Source organism: Fukomys damarensis, unplaced genomic scaffold, assembly GCF_012274545.1.
Source record: "Fukomys damarensis isolate Sample0158 unplaced genomic scaffold, DMR_v1.0_HiC HiC_scaffold_19, whole genome shotgun sequence".
Classification (NCBI taxonomy): domain Eukaryota; kingdom Metazoa; phylum Chordata; class Mammalia; order Rodentia; family Bathyergidae; genus Fukomys; species Fukomys damarensis.
In genome coordinates this window covers 60,721,519-60,734,750 of record NW_022900931.1, presented here as the reverse complement: position 1 = coordinate 60,734,750, position 13,232 = coordinate 60,721,519, and the positions used below count along the sequence as shown (strand labels likewise).

The 13,232-nt window shown below is 54.4% G+C and overlaps 2 protein-coding genes across 2 annotated transcripts in view; both read left to right on the top strand.

The window, feature by feature from the left end:
* Tmem145 (transmembrane protein 145) overlaps nt 1-406 on the top strand; it is a 10,151-nt gene extending 9,745 nt beyond the window's left edge. Inside the window, exon 16 of the mRNA XM_010623377.1 lies at nt 85-406. Coding sequence (XP_010621679.1) covers nt 85-406 — 322 coding nt within the window. The remainder of the gene's footprint in view (nt 1-84) is intronic.
* A 636-nt stretch (nt 407-1,042) lies between these two features.
* Megf8 (multiple EGF like domains 8) overlaps nt 1,043-13,232 on the top strand; it is a 41,637-nt gene continuing 29,447 nt past the window's right edge. Inside the window, 13 exon segments of the mRNA XM_033765815.1 lie at nt 1,043-1,390; nt 1,709-1,915; nt 7,511-7,674; nt 7,898-8,104; nt 8,767-8,947; nt 9,028-9,116; nt 9,837-10,252; nt 10,758-10,903; nt 11,028-11,150; nt 11,840-11,994; nt 12,293-12,412; nt 12,780-12,924; nt 13,010-13,173. Of these exon segments, the coding sequence (XP_033621706.1) occupies nt 1,729-1,915; nt 7,511-7,674; nt 7,898-8,104; nt 8,767-8,947; nt 9,028-9,116; nt 9,837-10,252; nt 10,758-10,903; nt 11,028-11,150; nt 11,840-11,994; nt 12,293-12,412; nt 12,780-12,924; nt 13,010-13,173 (2,097 nt within the window). The 5' untranslated portion in view covers nt 1,043-1,390; nt 1,709-1,728.

Here is a 13,232-nt window from a genome sequence, read left to right as displayed (position 1 = left end):
GGGGTGCGCTGCGTCCCGTTCCCTCCCCTCCCCTCTTGTGCCAAACGGTCCCGCGGGAGCCGCTCTCCCCATCCCCTCCCTCAGCCCCTGCCCCGTGTGGCGCCGGATTCTGGGCTCCCGCTGTTCCGCGATCTTCGGCCCCCTGGCCCCCTCCGAGACCTCTGACCCCGCTGGACTCCGGACACTCATCACGACCGCCGGGATCCTGACCCTGCCTCTCCAGGACTGTGCGACCCCGAGCCACTGCTCCCGGGACGGATACCGTGAAGCTGATCTCTCTGAAACCCTTCCTCGGATCTGTGACCGGACCCGTGCTCTCCGTTCCTGTCTGCATTCCGGGGCCCTTCCATCGGGTCCCTGGCAGAAAGACTTTTCCCTCCTTGCCAACATAAAAAGGATTCGTTGAATTTTTATCTATAACATGGCTCTTTTTATTATTTATTTTAGTTTTCTTGAGATAGGGCTTCACTACATAGTCCAGGCTGGCCTCGAACTCATGGTGATTCTCCTGTCTCAGCCCCCGGAGTGCTTACAGGTAGACGCCACCAATCCCCAGTTTTCTTTTCTATCTGTCTTACATCTTGATGGTGCTGAGCGGTGAGGTTGAGCAAGAACCTTTTCAATCTCAGGATCTCAGTGCGTCCATCTGTGAAATGGCATTTGGCCCAGAAGGGCCTAGTAACCTAACCTTTAAATTGACCCAGAATGTGGGAGCATATACAATACTAATCATCTAGCAGAGCTCCGTATTGCACCACTTTTTTTAACCTTCCCTTTACCAGTCAGCTATAGAGGCGCCCTCCAGTGGCATTTTGCGTCAATTAGCGTAGCACAGGTTTTTTTACCTACCCGGAGTTTGGGTTACGAGTTTAACGCTGCGCATGCGTAAATCCCTCTATTCGAGGAGGTCACTGCTGCGCATGCGGCTGTAAACATGGGCGGGGAAGATCCCGGAAGTCTCCCTTTGCGAAGGGGTGGGGTTGGGCGCTCCGCAGTCCTCCCAGGGCCGCTCTGACCCGCAGTTTTGCAACATTTCGTTTCCTCTCCGCGCGTTCTCCCAGAGCGGCCTGGGCTCCCGCCCCCTGGCCCTCCCAACGGGTCTTCTCCAGGCCGCTCTCGCCCGAGAATCGCCTAGTCTCTCTGATCCGGCCCATCCGGCTCAGAGAGGGAGGAAGGCTCGGGTGGGCGAGCAAAGGGAGTGCGCCGATGGGATCCGGGTCCAAGCTCTTGAAGACAGGCTCCGCCCTCGGAACCCGCTCGCGCCCCGCCCCCGGCTGGAGGGGGTCTGCGGAGGACGGTCCGGGCCTGGGCCGTTCTGGTCCGCACCTTCTATGGAGGACCCTGCCGGGCGGTAGAGCCCGTCACCTCTGGGGACCCATCCGTCTTTAAGGTCTGTTTTGGTCTTCATGGCCGGAGTCTTAACTGCTGCACGCTGTTAATGGGGTCGGCCCCCCTATGGAAACCCGTGTCTGTAGGGGACTCCTGTGGTCCTTAGGAGTCGGCCCCTTCCATGACAACCCCATATACAGGGCCTTCCATGGCTCTGTAGGGCCCACCTCTCGACCCCTAAAGACCATCAACAGCGACCGTTCCCTCCCGAGGAACTCCCCGGTGTGCAAGTCCATGCTACGCCTATAGAGGTCGCATTGTATGCCCTCACGCCGGTGGAGGGTCCCCCATGGGTCCTTAAGGCCCTTCCCGTCTTAAGGGTCCGGACGGGAGTCGGCGATGGCCTTAGGCCGGACTCTGGCCCTGGCCCTGGCACTGGCCTTGGCCTTGCTGGGGCCGCTGTCTCCTCGGGCCCTGGCAGGGGACTGCAAGGGGCAGCGGCAGGTGCTACGGGAGGCGCCAGGCTTCGTGACGGATGGCGCAGGCAACTACAGCGTCAATGGCAACTGCGAGTGGCTTATCGAGGGTGAGTGGGGCCGCGTGGGTCACACACTCATTTGCTAGTTCATTCATTTGTGCATTCATCCATTCAGCGCCTTCCTAGAGCCGGGGTCTTGTCCAGGGCTTGTGCCCTAAAATGCTGGATACCCATGCTTGCAACCAGCCTGGAAAGTCTGGTGGGAGAGATGTGTGCAAACCCAGTTTGACAAGTACAAACTAAAAGCAACAGTGAGGGGAATTCGGAGTAATTCTGAGTTGGGTGTGGTGGCACATACCTGTGATCCCAGAGATCTGGGAAGCTGGGCCGGGGATTTGGCTCAGTGGTTCCAGTGCCTGCCTCGCAAGTACAAGGACCCAAGTTCTATCCCCGGTACAAAAAAAAACAACCAAATAAAACAAATAAAACAGTATAGAAATCTGGGAGGCTGAGGCAGGAGGATGGTAATTTCCAGCCCAGCCTGGGCAACCTAACATGATAGGGAGACCCTGTCTCAAAAATAAAAGGGACTGGGGTGTAGTTCAGTGTGAAGGCCCCTGTGTTAAATCCCCAGTACAACAAAACAAAACAACAAAAACCTGTAGCTCTGAGTCCAATCACCTGGCTTATAATTTAGGCTCTACTTTTTGCCATCTTTGTGATTGGTGTTTTTTTTTTTTTTTCTTCTGGTACCGGGAATCAGACTCAGGACCTTGCGCTTGTGAGTCAGGCACAGTGGCACTGAGCTAAACCCCCAGCCTTTTTGTGATTGAACAGATGACTTTCTTTCAGTGAGGTTCATCTTCCCTTATCCTGATAACAATACTATTCACCTCCTAGGGTTGTTAGAATTAAGGTCATGTATTTAACATGCCTGATGCCTATTACATAGTAAATGCTCAATAAACAGAAGTAGCGTATATGATGATGATTATGTTTAAAGTACTGAGTAAAAGCATTCTTTTATTTATTCATCCGCTAGAAGTTGTATTTGCCGTGGAGATAAGCAGCAGAAGACCAAAAGAGCTCCAGCAGTTCCTGATGACAGAGTTGGATTCCAGTGGGGGTGATAAACACATTAACAGATAGACAGCTCAGAGTGGTCTGTGCTGGAAGATCTGAGAGTGGAAGAGAGCAAAGAGGCTTTTCAGAGATGTCAGAGCTGAGACCTAAAAGAGCAAGGAAAGTCAGTTAGGAACATTTCAGAGGGAGGAAACAGGTTGTGTAAAGGACCCAGCTCTACCTTTATGCAGTCCTAGTCAAAGGGGGAGACCAACCCATTCCCAGGGCTTGGGCATAGCCAGAGAAAACATCTGATTTAGCCTGGGTCTGTCCAGGACCAGGGGCGTGGTTAGGAGGCAGCAGAGGACATTCTTGGCAAAGAGAACAGTTCTTTCAGTGGCCTGGAGGCAGGAGGATGAGATGCTTTTGAGCAACTAGAAACCCAAGGTGCTGAAACATAGAGCAGAAGAAAACCTGCCAGCCAGAGGATTCAGGAGGGGAAGAAGCCAGGGGGGACAAAACCTTGTGATTTTGAGCTCTATTCTGAGGGCAAAGGGAGGGAGAAGAGAAGCTCAAGGGCAGTGGCAGGAAAAGTCCCAGAAGGCTTCACGGGGCAGTGGATGTGGGAGCTGGCCTTAAAGGAGAGGTAGGAGGCCACAGGCAAAGGCCACAGATGTGACAGGGCCTCACTTGGCAGCAAGCTTGGTCTTTATTGAGGTACCAGGGAGCTGCAGAATGTTTTGAGCAGGGGCAATACTTGATCTGATTTGTTTTAGAAGATAGGGGTATGGATGAAGGCATTTTGTGTGTGGGGGGTGTTTAACCTGTACCCAGCATGGGAGCCATTCCCGTCAGTCTAAGAAGAGAATGGAATAAGAACAGAATGGGAAGTATGTATTGAGGAATATGAATCGTTCTCTGACTTTGAAGAATCTGAGACTGGTTGGGAAATGGTGGAGTTGGACATGACATTCAGCCCTCAGTGTGCTCACTGAGTCAGTGCTCAGGGTTGAGGCAGGAGGTACGAGGGTTTGGAGGGTGGGCTTAGGGGAGGAAGAGGAATCTGCTCAGTGTTACACAGAAGGAGCCACCACAGCAGGGTTCTGAAACATGCATAGGAGTTTACTGAGTTGGAAAAGGAACCAACATCTATGGAGACAGGAAAGAGGGTTGTGTGTTTCAGGACCCATGTGTGGGTTTGTCTGGTCTGGCTGCACAGTAGACTAAGAGCTGAGGAAGGAGACAGAAGCTGGGGGAGGAGGCCTTGAATGTCACTCTAAGCAGCTGGGCCTTTCCATGGGGACTTTAGGGGAGCCACCAGATGATTCCAAGCCTTTTGAGCCGTAGCAGGATATTGCTTTCAGGACGAGGTAGGGAGCAGAGTGGAGACAGGAGAAAATGAGCTCTGAACTGGAGCAGAAGCAAAGGGGTAAGAGGTGTAGAGAGTTTAGGTAGATGTTTGTGGAGTTTCACCAGTGAGACTGGGGGGCTAGGTGACTGGATGTTGAGGTGCAGGTAGCATCTGGGAAACCTGCAGACACCCTCTGTTTTCCTACTCAGTGCCTGCAACCCCTAAGAACCAGCATCTTCCTGCGTCTGTTAAAACATGAGCAACCAGGGCCTGGGATTTAGCTCAATGGTTCCGCCACCTGCCTCGCAAGCGGAAGTACCCAAGTTCGATCCCTGGTACCAAAAAAAAAAAAAAAAAACCTCTGTTTTCCTACTCAGTGCCTGCAACCCCTAAGAACCAGCATCTTCCTGCGTCTGTTAAAACATGAGCAACCAGGGCCTGGGATTTAGCTCAATGGTTCCGCCACCTGCCTCGCAAGCGGAAGTACCCAAGTTCGATCCCTGGTAACAAAAAAAAAAAAAAAGCAACCAACCCAACTGCTTTTATACCACGTGTATACTTTATCTAGTCCTCCCCATGTTAGGCACAGGAGCATCCTGCTTCAGAGCAGGGGTGGGGGCAGGGCCTCGGATCAGATTTCAGTTGGGAATGGTGTGGGGGTTGGTGGAAACAGGAGACCTTGATCTCGGGGAGGAACTTGGAGAAGGCAGATGGTGATCTGGTCTCCAGCAGGCACTATACAAAGATGTCTGTTGTTGCGAGTCCAAGAGCGGAACTGTGTAGTTAGGCTGAGGCTGGTGAGATTCTGGGAGGTCGGCTCGCCTGGTCCAGCTGAACAGTTCTGCATTCCCCAGACCATAGCTGAGGATGTTTGTGTGTGTCGGCAGACCCTGGTCCGAGCCCCAGCGAGAGCTGTCAGCTTCAGTTTTCCTTGAATACATTTTTTCATTCTGTCATCCAGCATTTGTTGAGCCCTTGCTGTGCGCCAGGCCTGTGCTGGACAGTGCTGGGGAAGGATTAGGCCCAGGTCCAGGTCCTGCCCTCTGAGCCTTCTAGGCTGTGGGAGAGTTAGACCACTGCACAGAGGGATAAAGGTTAGTATGGCTGTGGGAACCCCAAAGAAGGGCTCCTAACCCAGCCGGGGCATCAAGGAGAGCTTTCTGGAGAAGGAGAGGAAGTTCCTCGGTAGGAAGGAAAGATATGTTCTAGACAAAGGTAGAAAGAAGCTTGTGCAAAGACCCAGGGTCCAGCCTGGTGTAGTGATACACACCATTTTCATTTGAGTGTGTTCTTTGATTTTGTTTTATAATTCCAGCACCTTGGGAGACTGAGGCAGGAGGATTGCAAGTTCCATCCCAACCCTTATTTAGCAACTTAATAAGACCCTGTCTCAAAATTAAAAATTAAAGAAGAGTTGGGGATGTAGCTTGTTGCAAGGCCCTGGATCAATTCCCTGGCACTGTGGGGAACAAAGTAAAAAAGGCATTGGTCCTCATAGAGCTACAAGCAGTGGGGTGATCAGGATCCAAGCACCAAATTTAGGAGCTAGATTTTCTCTTAGGGTAGTGGGGACCTATGTGGGACTCTGGAGCAAGGAATAGATAGGGCCAGGCAGCAAGTTGGGAAAATCCCTCAGGAACCCGTTTGAGGGCACCACTGGAGGTCAGACCTAGAAAGAAGGCAAGGATGAGGTGAGAGAGGACAAGGATGAGAGCTGGGCAGACTCATTATTGAGCATCCTAGCTCTGGGCTAGCAGGTTAGAGCCATCATCTCATTCAGTGGTCATACCAGCCTTAGTGGGTGGGGAAAATTATCCCCATTTTACAGCTAAGGTAACTGAGGCACAGAGAGACCTCGGAGCTGTCCTGTGATCACACAGCCAGAGCGAGTGGTAGACGAGCATCTCTAGTACAGTACCCAGAAGAATATGCTGAAGGTCACAGGGAAGGGCTGGCCCCACATCATCCAGAAGCTCAGGGACACAGCTGGAACCCAGCTCTCCTTTTCCCCACCCAGAGGACTCCCCTGAGCTGCCTGTGGTAGTCTCCTGAGGCCCTCTAGTGCAGGACGTGGGAATAAAAGAACCTTCAGGAACCAAGACGTGGCAGAAAGCAAGAATGGCAACAGTGTTAAGCTCTGACTACGATGTGCTAGGCCCTGTGCTAAGCGCTCTTTCGGCATTGTCACCTCTCACATGGTCACGGTCAGATGTCAGTCATGGCTACAGTCATCTGAGTGCTCATCTAGGCTGGGAATCTCAGGAAGAGCTGGCCGGTGATGCTGTCCGTCAGCTGGAAGACCTCCACGTGGTCTGTCCATGTGGCTTTGGCTCTTCATAGCCTGACAGCTGTGTTCTCCTAGGGAGGAGCCTGCAAGGCTCAGCCACACACTGCAGGCTTCTTACTTCCTAATCACAGAAATCCCAGTGTCTCTTCTGCTGCCTTGTTCCTGGTAGAGGAAGTCACTGAGGCTCTTCCCAGATACATAGGACAGAAAACTAGCTTACACTTTTAGCTGCTAGAAGTGGCCCCAAAAGTTTGCTTTTTTGTGGTGTTGGGGATGAAATCCAGGGCTTCATGCATGCTAGGCAAGCACTCCACCACAGAGCCCTGGACTAAAGAGTTTGGATCCAGCACGATACCATTATATCTCTGCTTTACCGATGAGAAAACGGAGAGGGTAGGTGAATTGCCCAAGGCTGTACAGCTAGTGGTCCGTGAGCAGCAGAGCTGAGATTTGAGCCCAGGCAGTCTAGCTTGAGTCTATGTCTGCAGCCACTGCAGTAAACGAGCCTATGACCCTGGTCGGAGGCAGAGGGGCACTGTGACATTCCAGGACGAAAGCTTTGTTCAGGGAGGAGAGATGAGACTTTCCCTGGGACCTGAGTTCAGTGTGGGCTAGGGAGTCGCAGGTCTCTGCTGAGTCTGGGCCCTGGCTGTGGAGCCTGGGCACGTGTAAAGCTCACGCCCGATAGTGCAAATGCAGCATCGGGAACACTGTGTGGTCTGTGACTACTGAAATGGTGTTTCTTCTCTGTGCCTTAGTTTCCCCATCTGAATGATGGGGGCATAGGTATTTCACTTTCAGGGCTGACATCGTGACTCCTCCTCTGGGCTCACATCCCTCTGGCTCCCACGGCTCTGACCTGTCCTTCTAGGTGGGGCCCAGGCCTGACTCACCTTTGTACCCCCACATCCCTGGAACTTGGCATGGTGTGGGTGGATGGGCAGCACGGCTGGCTAGAGAGAAGGCCCACATTTGAGCCCGGCCCCTCGGTACTCCCTTCCAGCCCCAAGTCCCCAACACCGGATCCTGCTGGACTTCCTTTTCCTGGACACGGAATGCACGTATGACTACCTGTTTGTGTATGATGGTGACTCCCCCAGAGGCCCGCTACTTGCCAGTCTGAGTGGGAGCACCCGTCCTCCACCCATTGAGGCTTCCTCAGGCAAGGTTAGTGGGGACAGGAGCCGTGGGACTGTGGGTGGAGGATCTAGCAGGTCCCGGGGTAGACAGGGATGCAGACACAGAGGGAAACAAGACCAAAGGGACAGAGAGCCACAGGACATTGGGAGAAGGGACAAAGGAAGGAGATTAGCAAAAAAGGCAGTGGGGTTCCAGGTCCCCTGGTGGCAGGCCACCTTGCTGATCTAGCTCCCACCTTCCTGGTGTACAGATGCTGCTGCACCTCTTCAGCGATGCCAACTACAACCTGCTGGGCTTCAACGCCTCCTTCCGCTTTTCCCTGTGCCCGGGGGGCTGCCAGAACCATGGGCAGTGCCAGCCTCCAGGAGTGTGTGCCTGTGAGCCAGGCTGGGGCGGCCCCGACTGTGGCCTGCAGGAGTGCTCAGCCTACTGTGGCAGTCATGGCACCTGTGCCTCGGTGAGCTGTCCCTGACCAACCTTGCCCCTGGGGCCTGGATCTGTGACCACTCCTGCCATTCCCACCTCTGAGATGGGCCCTTGTTCTACCTGAAACTGCCCCTCCAGGGAAAGCTCTCCTTTTAGATCCCAACCCCACCTGTGATTCCAGCCTCACTTCACCTCCATCTGCTGGGTACCCCTCCTGCCCATCCTCATCCATACCCCACCCTCTCCTAGGGACACCGCCAGACCCAGCTCCCTCCCACCCAGCTGCCTTGTGTGGCCTTGAGCCCCCTGACATGACTCCAGTTCTGTTGCCACTGACCTTACCTGAGCTGCGCACCTCCCAGTTAGGATCTGGATCACTTTGAGCCCTCCCTGTCTCTGCCTCCCTGACCTGAGCTCTTTCTGCCTAGGCTAAACACTGATCTCACAGTCTTTCCCTTTTTCTTTGCTCCAACTCTGTCTTCCTTCGGTTGTGTCTCTGTGTCCCCTATTTCTCTCCCTTTGTCTGTCTGCCTGTCTCTTTCCTGTTTGTCTCTGTCTGTCCTTTTGCCTGTCTCTTTTCCCATTCTCTCCCTTGTTTCTCTCCTGCCTTTCTCTCCTGTCTTTCTGGCTGTTTCCCTCTGTGTGTCCCTCCTCTGTCTCTCTGTCCAAGTCGTTATTGTCCTGTTTCCCTAGCCCCTTGGACCATGCCGCTGTGAGCCTGGCTTCCTGGGACACGCCTGTGACTTGCATCTGTGGGAGAACCAGGGGGCTGGCTGGTGGCACAATGTGAGTGCTGGGGACCCTGCTTTCTCCGCGCGAATTGGGGCAGCTGGTACCTTCCTGTCCCCTCCAGGACTGCTGGCTGTTTTTGGAGGTGAGCAGGTGGGGTGAACATGGAATGTCTGGAGGCCTGGCCACCTGTGGCTGGGGCTTAAGACAATTCACCCTCCACAGGCCAAGACCTCAACAAGGCCCTGGGTGACCTTGTCCTGTACAACTTCTCTGCCAACACCTGGGAGCGCTGGGACCTGAGTCCTGCTCCGGTATAGACCCCTCCTCTGTCCCCTCATCAGACTCAGCCAGGGCCCTCCTAGGGGTGACCTCCATTGTCCCATCCTCCTCCCTGACCCCCTGTCCCAGCCCCATAGTTTGATATCAGCCTCTCCCTACTTCTGCCTTTGTTTGCTCAGGTTTTCTTTCTATTTTTTTTTTTTTTAATTTTATTGAGTTTATTGGTACATTTAGGGATACAGTACATCTATTGTTTTTTTTCCCTCTCTGCGTTTTACCTTTTTGTGTGTCTCCTGTGTGTTTCTCTTCAATTTGTCTGTCTGATTCTTGGTGTTTTTTGTTTTTGGGGGGGTTTGGTACTGGGGATTGAACTTAGGATCTTGCACTTACTTGCAAGGCAGGCACGGTGCCACTGAGCTAAATCCCTGGTCCTGATTCTTGGTGTTTTGTTCTCTCCTGATCTCTGTATCTCCCTCACTCTGGGCCTGTTCTCTCTCTCTGTCGTTTCTCCTCCTGTTTCTGTCTCCCTGTTCTTCCCTCTTATATTGTGTCTCTTTATCTCACCTGTGTTTTTATTCCCATTTCTTGTCTTTCGGTGTCTGTCTCTCCTTTTCTCTTTGCACATCTCTGCCTGCGTCTCTCCACCATCTTCCCATCTTCCTCTGTCTCTGCACCTCTCTGTCCATGTTTGGCTGTGGCTCTCTGTCACCACCTTTTGCCCTCTCCATCTCTGTCTCTTCTCTCCTTCACAGGCTGCGCGTCACTCCCATGTGTCTGTGGCCTGGGCTGGCTCACTGGTGCTGATGGGCGGTGAGTTGGCCAATGGCTCGCTCACCAACGATGTATGGGCCTTCAACCCACTGGGTGGGGGCCGCTGGGAGCTCCTGGCACCAGCTGCCTCCAGCTCCTCAGGACCCCCAGGCCTGGCAGGTCACGCAGCTGCCCTGGTGGATGATATCTGGCTCTATGTGTCTGGTGGCCGCACCCAGCATGACCTCTTCTCCTCTGGCCTCTTCCGTTTCCGCCTTGGTGGCACCAGCAGAAGCTATTGGGAGCAGGTGATCCCTGCAGGTGGGCGACCCCCTGCTGCCACTGGCCACTCCATGGTGTTCCATGCTCCATCCCGGGCCCTGCTGGTCCATGGTGGACACCGACCCTCCACTGCCCGGTGAGTGACCTGTCCTACCACCCCTGTCCCTCAGGGTCAGGCTGGCCCAATTCCCTGGCAACTTTAAGTCTTTGCCCAGTAACAGACTCCTGTGGTCATTCAGTAATCCTTTCTTCCTTTATTCACTCACCCTCTTATAACTTTTTTGTTTTGTTTTGTTTTGTTTTTTGGTACCAGAGATCCAACTCGGGACCTTGCACTTATGAGGCAGGCAGCAGAACCACTGAGCTAAATCCCAAGTCCCTCTTACACGTTTTTATTTGATTTCTTGGTCATTTACCTTCCTATACATTCCCACACATTCATCCATTCCTTACCAGATTATACAGGTAACTCAGAGAAGAGTTAGACTGGGCCTTGCCTACCAGGAGTGTCTAATTGGGAGGGGACATAGACCTGGGTCATAGCTGGTCTCTACCCTGGCTTGTCACATGGACCCTAAGAGCCTAGGGGAGGGGAGAGAGGCCCTTCTTCCCCTGAGCCCCTGCCCTACCCCTTCTTGTAGGTTCTCTGTTCGAGTAAACTCCACTGAGCTCTTCCATGTGGATCGACGTGTGTGGACGACCCTGAAGGGCCGGGATGGGCTTCAGGGCCCGCGGGAGCGAGCCTTCCATACAGCCAGTGTGCTGGGCAACTACATGGTGGTCTATGGTGAGGAGGTTTTCAGTCCTACCTGCCTGCCAGGGATGCAAGTAGAACCTGAGCTGAGGCTCCCCATCTGGGCACCTCTACCTGCCCCAGTCTTGCCAGCTCTGCCCCTTTTCTCCTTTCCCAGGAGGCAATGTGCATACCCATTACCAGGAGGAAAAGTGCTACGAAGATGGCATCTTCTTCTACCACCTTGGCTGCCATCAGTGGGTGTCGGGGGCTGAGCTTGCTCCCCCAGGAACCCCTGAGGGTGAGTGGTTCTTTTGTTTCCCTGAGGGCTCCTGAGGGTGCCACCTTCCCTCACAGTGAATCTGGGCTTGAGCTGCCCCTGTCCCTCCTGGGTGCCCTAGACATCACTGAACTAGTCATGGGGACTGATGGGCCTGGGCCGAGGCCTCATCTGCCAGAGGCATGGACAGGTCCACTCAGGACTTTGGCCTGGGAATGGGAAAGGATGGCTTTCCAGAGCAACATCAGGGGCCTTCACCAGATAGGAGGCTGGTGCTGGACGGGCAGAGACAGGTGAGACTTAGGCAGCCCTCTAGGGTCTGGTGGAATGGTGATTTCATTTCTAGAACAAACCAAGCCTCAGAGAAGTTGAGTCTTCTGCTTGGCTAGTATCTGATCTGTGGTTTGAACCCAAGGAGTGATAGACTCAGAATTTGGACTCTAGTCTTTCTGACCCCAAGGTCATGCTCTGTCTGAAAGATGATTTGGGCAGGGGTGTTGGGGCCTTGTTGGTGTTGGAGAGGTGAGGGAATTATAGCCATCACAGGGCCAGGAAAGTTGGGAGGATTTCCTTAGTCACATGGGGTTGAAACAGCCGCAAGAAGGCTGGGCAGAGTCTGGGTAGTTAGTTTCCTGGCAGGAGAGCCATCAAGGTGGAGAGGGATCAGGGACCTAATATTCTGGGGTTGGGGGTGTCCTGTATTCTCCTAGGCCGAGCAGCGCCTCCCAGTGGCCGGTACTCACATGTGGCAGCTGTGCTTGGTGGCAGTGTCCTGCTGGTGGCTGGGGGGTATAGTGGCCGTCCTCGTGGGGACTTGATGGCCTACAAGGTGCCCCCCTTCGTGTTCCAGGCACCTGCCCTAGACGTGAGCACTGGGGTGATAGGGCGAGGGTGGCTGGGGAGGAGGTAGCATGGTTCCCACAGATGAGGGAGAGAGTGGGAAAGAGGTCCCTAGGAGGATGGGGTTCCTAGGGCCATGAGAGGAGGGAAGGAGGTCCCTTGGTTGAAGGAAGAAGAGATAGAGGGTTCCCGGGATTGAGGCAGGAATGGATAGGGTCTCAGGTACTGAGCATTTGGGCTTCCCTGGGAGGATCAAAGTGGGCGAGTAGTTGGACGGCTGGCCCCAGGTCTGAGTAGCCCTCTGTCCCCTCGTCTCCCTGCAGTACCACTTGGACTATTGTTCCATGTACACGGACCACAGTGTCTGCTCTCGAGACCCTGAATGCAGTTGGTGTCAGGGGGCCTGCCAAGCCGCACCCCCCCCTGGAACCCCCTCAGGGGATGTGAGTGACTGCCCTGGACCTTTGTGTCCCCTAACACAGAGACCTGACCTCAGCCTCTGCCTAAACTGAGTGGTCAAGGACTTCCTCTCAGTTAGGAGACCTCTTTGCACCCTCAAGATCCTCTTTGCTGCCTTCCTACTGCTGATCCCTGTCCTCTCCACTCCCTCTTCCTCCAGCCAGATTCTTTTGAGCTTCTGCCGCTGCCCCTGCACCCTCCAGCTTCTGTCCTTGATCTACATTCCCTCCCTGCTTCCAATTTCCCATTCCCCAGTTTGCTGGTCTGTGCCTCCCCAGGACCCCTGAACTGGCCCTTCCCGGAGTCCCTTGAGTCCTGGCAGTTGGTGAGCCCTATTGCCTGTCCTTTCAGTGTCCAGCTGCCAGTTGCCTGGGCCTGGGCCGCCTCCTGGGTGACTGCCAGGTATGTCTGGCCTTCAGCAGCCCCACAGCCCCTCCCCGGGGGCCTGGCGCCCTGGGCTGGTGTGTGCACAATGAGAGCTGCCTCCCTCGGCCTGGTGAGTGTCCGGGGCAGTGGAGGGTGGGGTGGCAGCAGAACACCCTGCACTGACCTCCCAGCCCCCCACACCCCTTTCCTTGCAGAGCAGGCCCGCTGCCGAGGAGAGCAGATCTCAGGCACTGTGGGCTGGTGGGGGCCAGCGCCTGTCTTCGTCACATCCCTGGAGGCCTGTGTGACCCAGAGCTTCCTGCCTGGCCTTCACCTGCTCACCTTCCAGCAGCCTCCCAATGCCTCCCAGCCTGATAAGGTGGGCAGTCAGTAGTGGCCAGGGTGGGGAGGTGATGGTCACAAGCCTAGGGTTTGCCT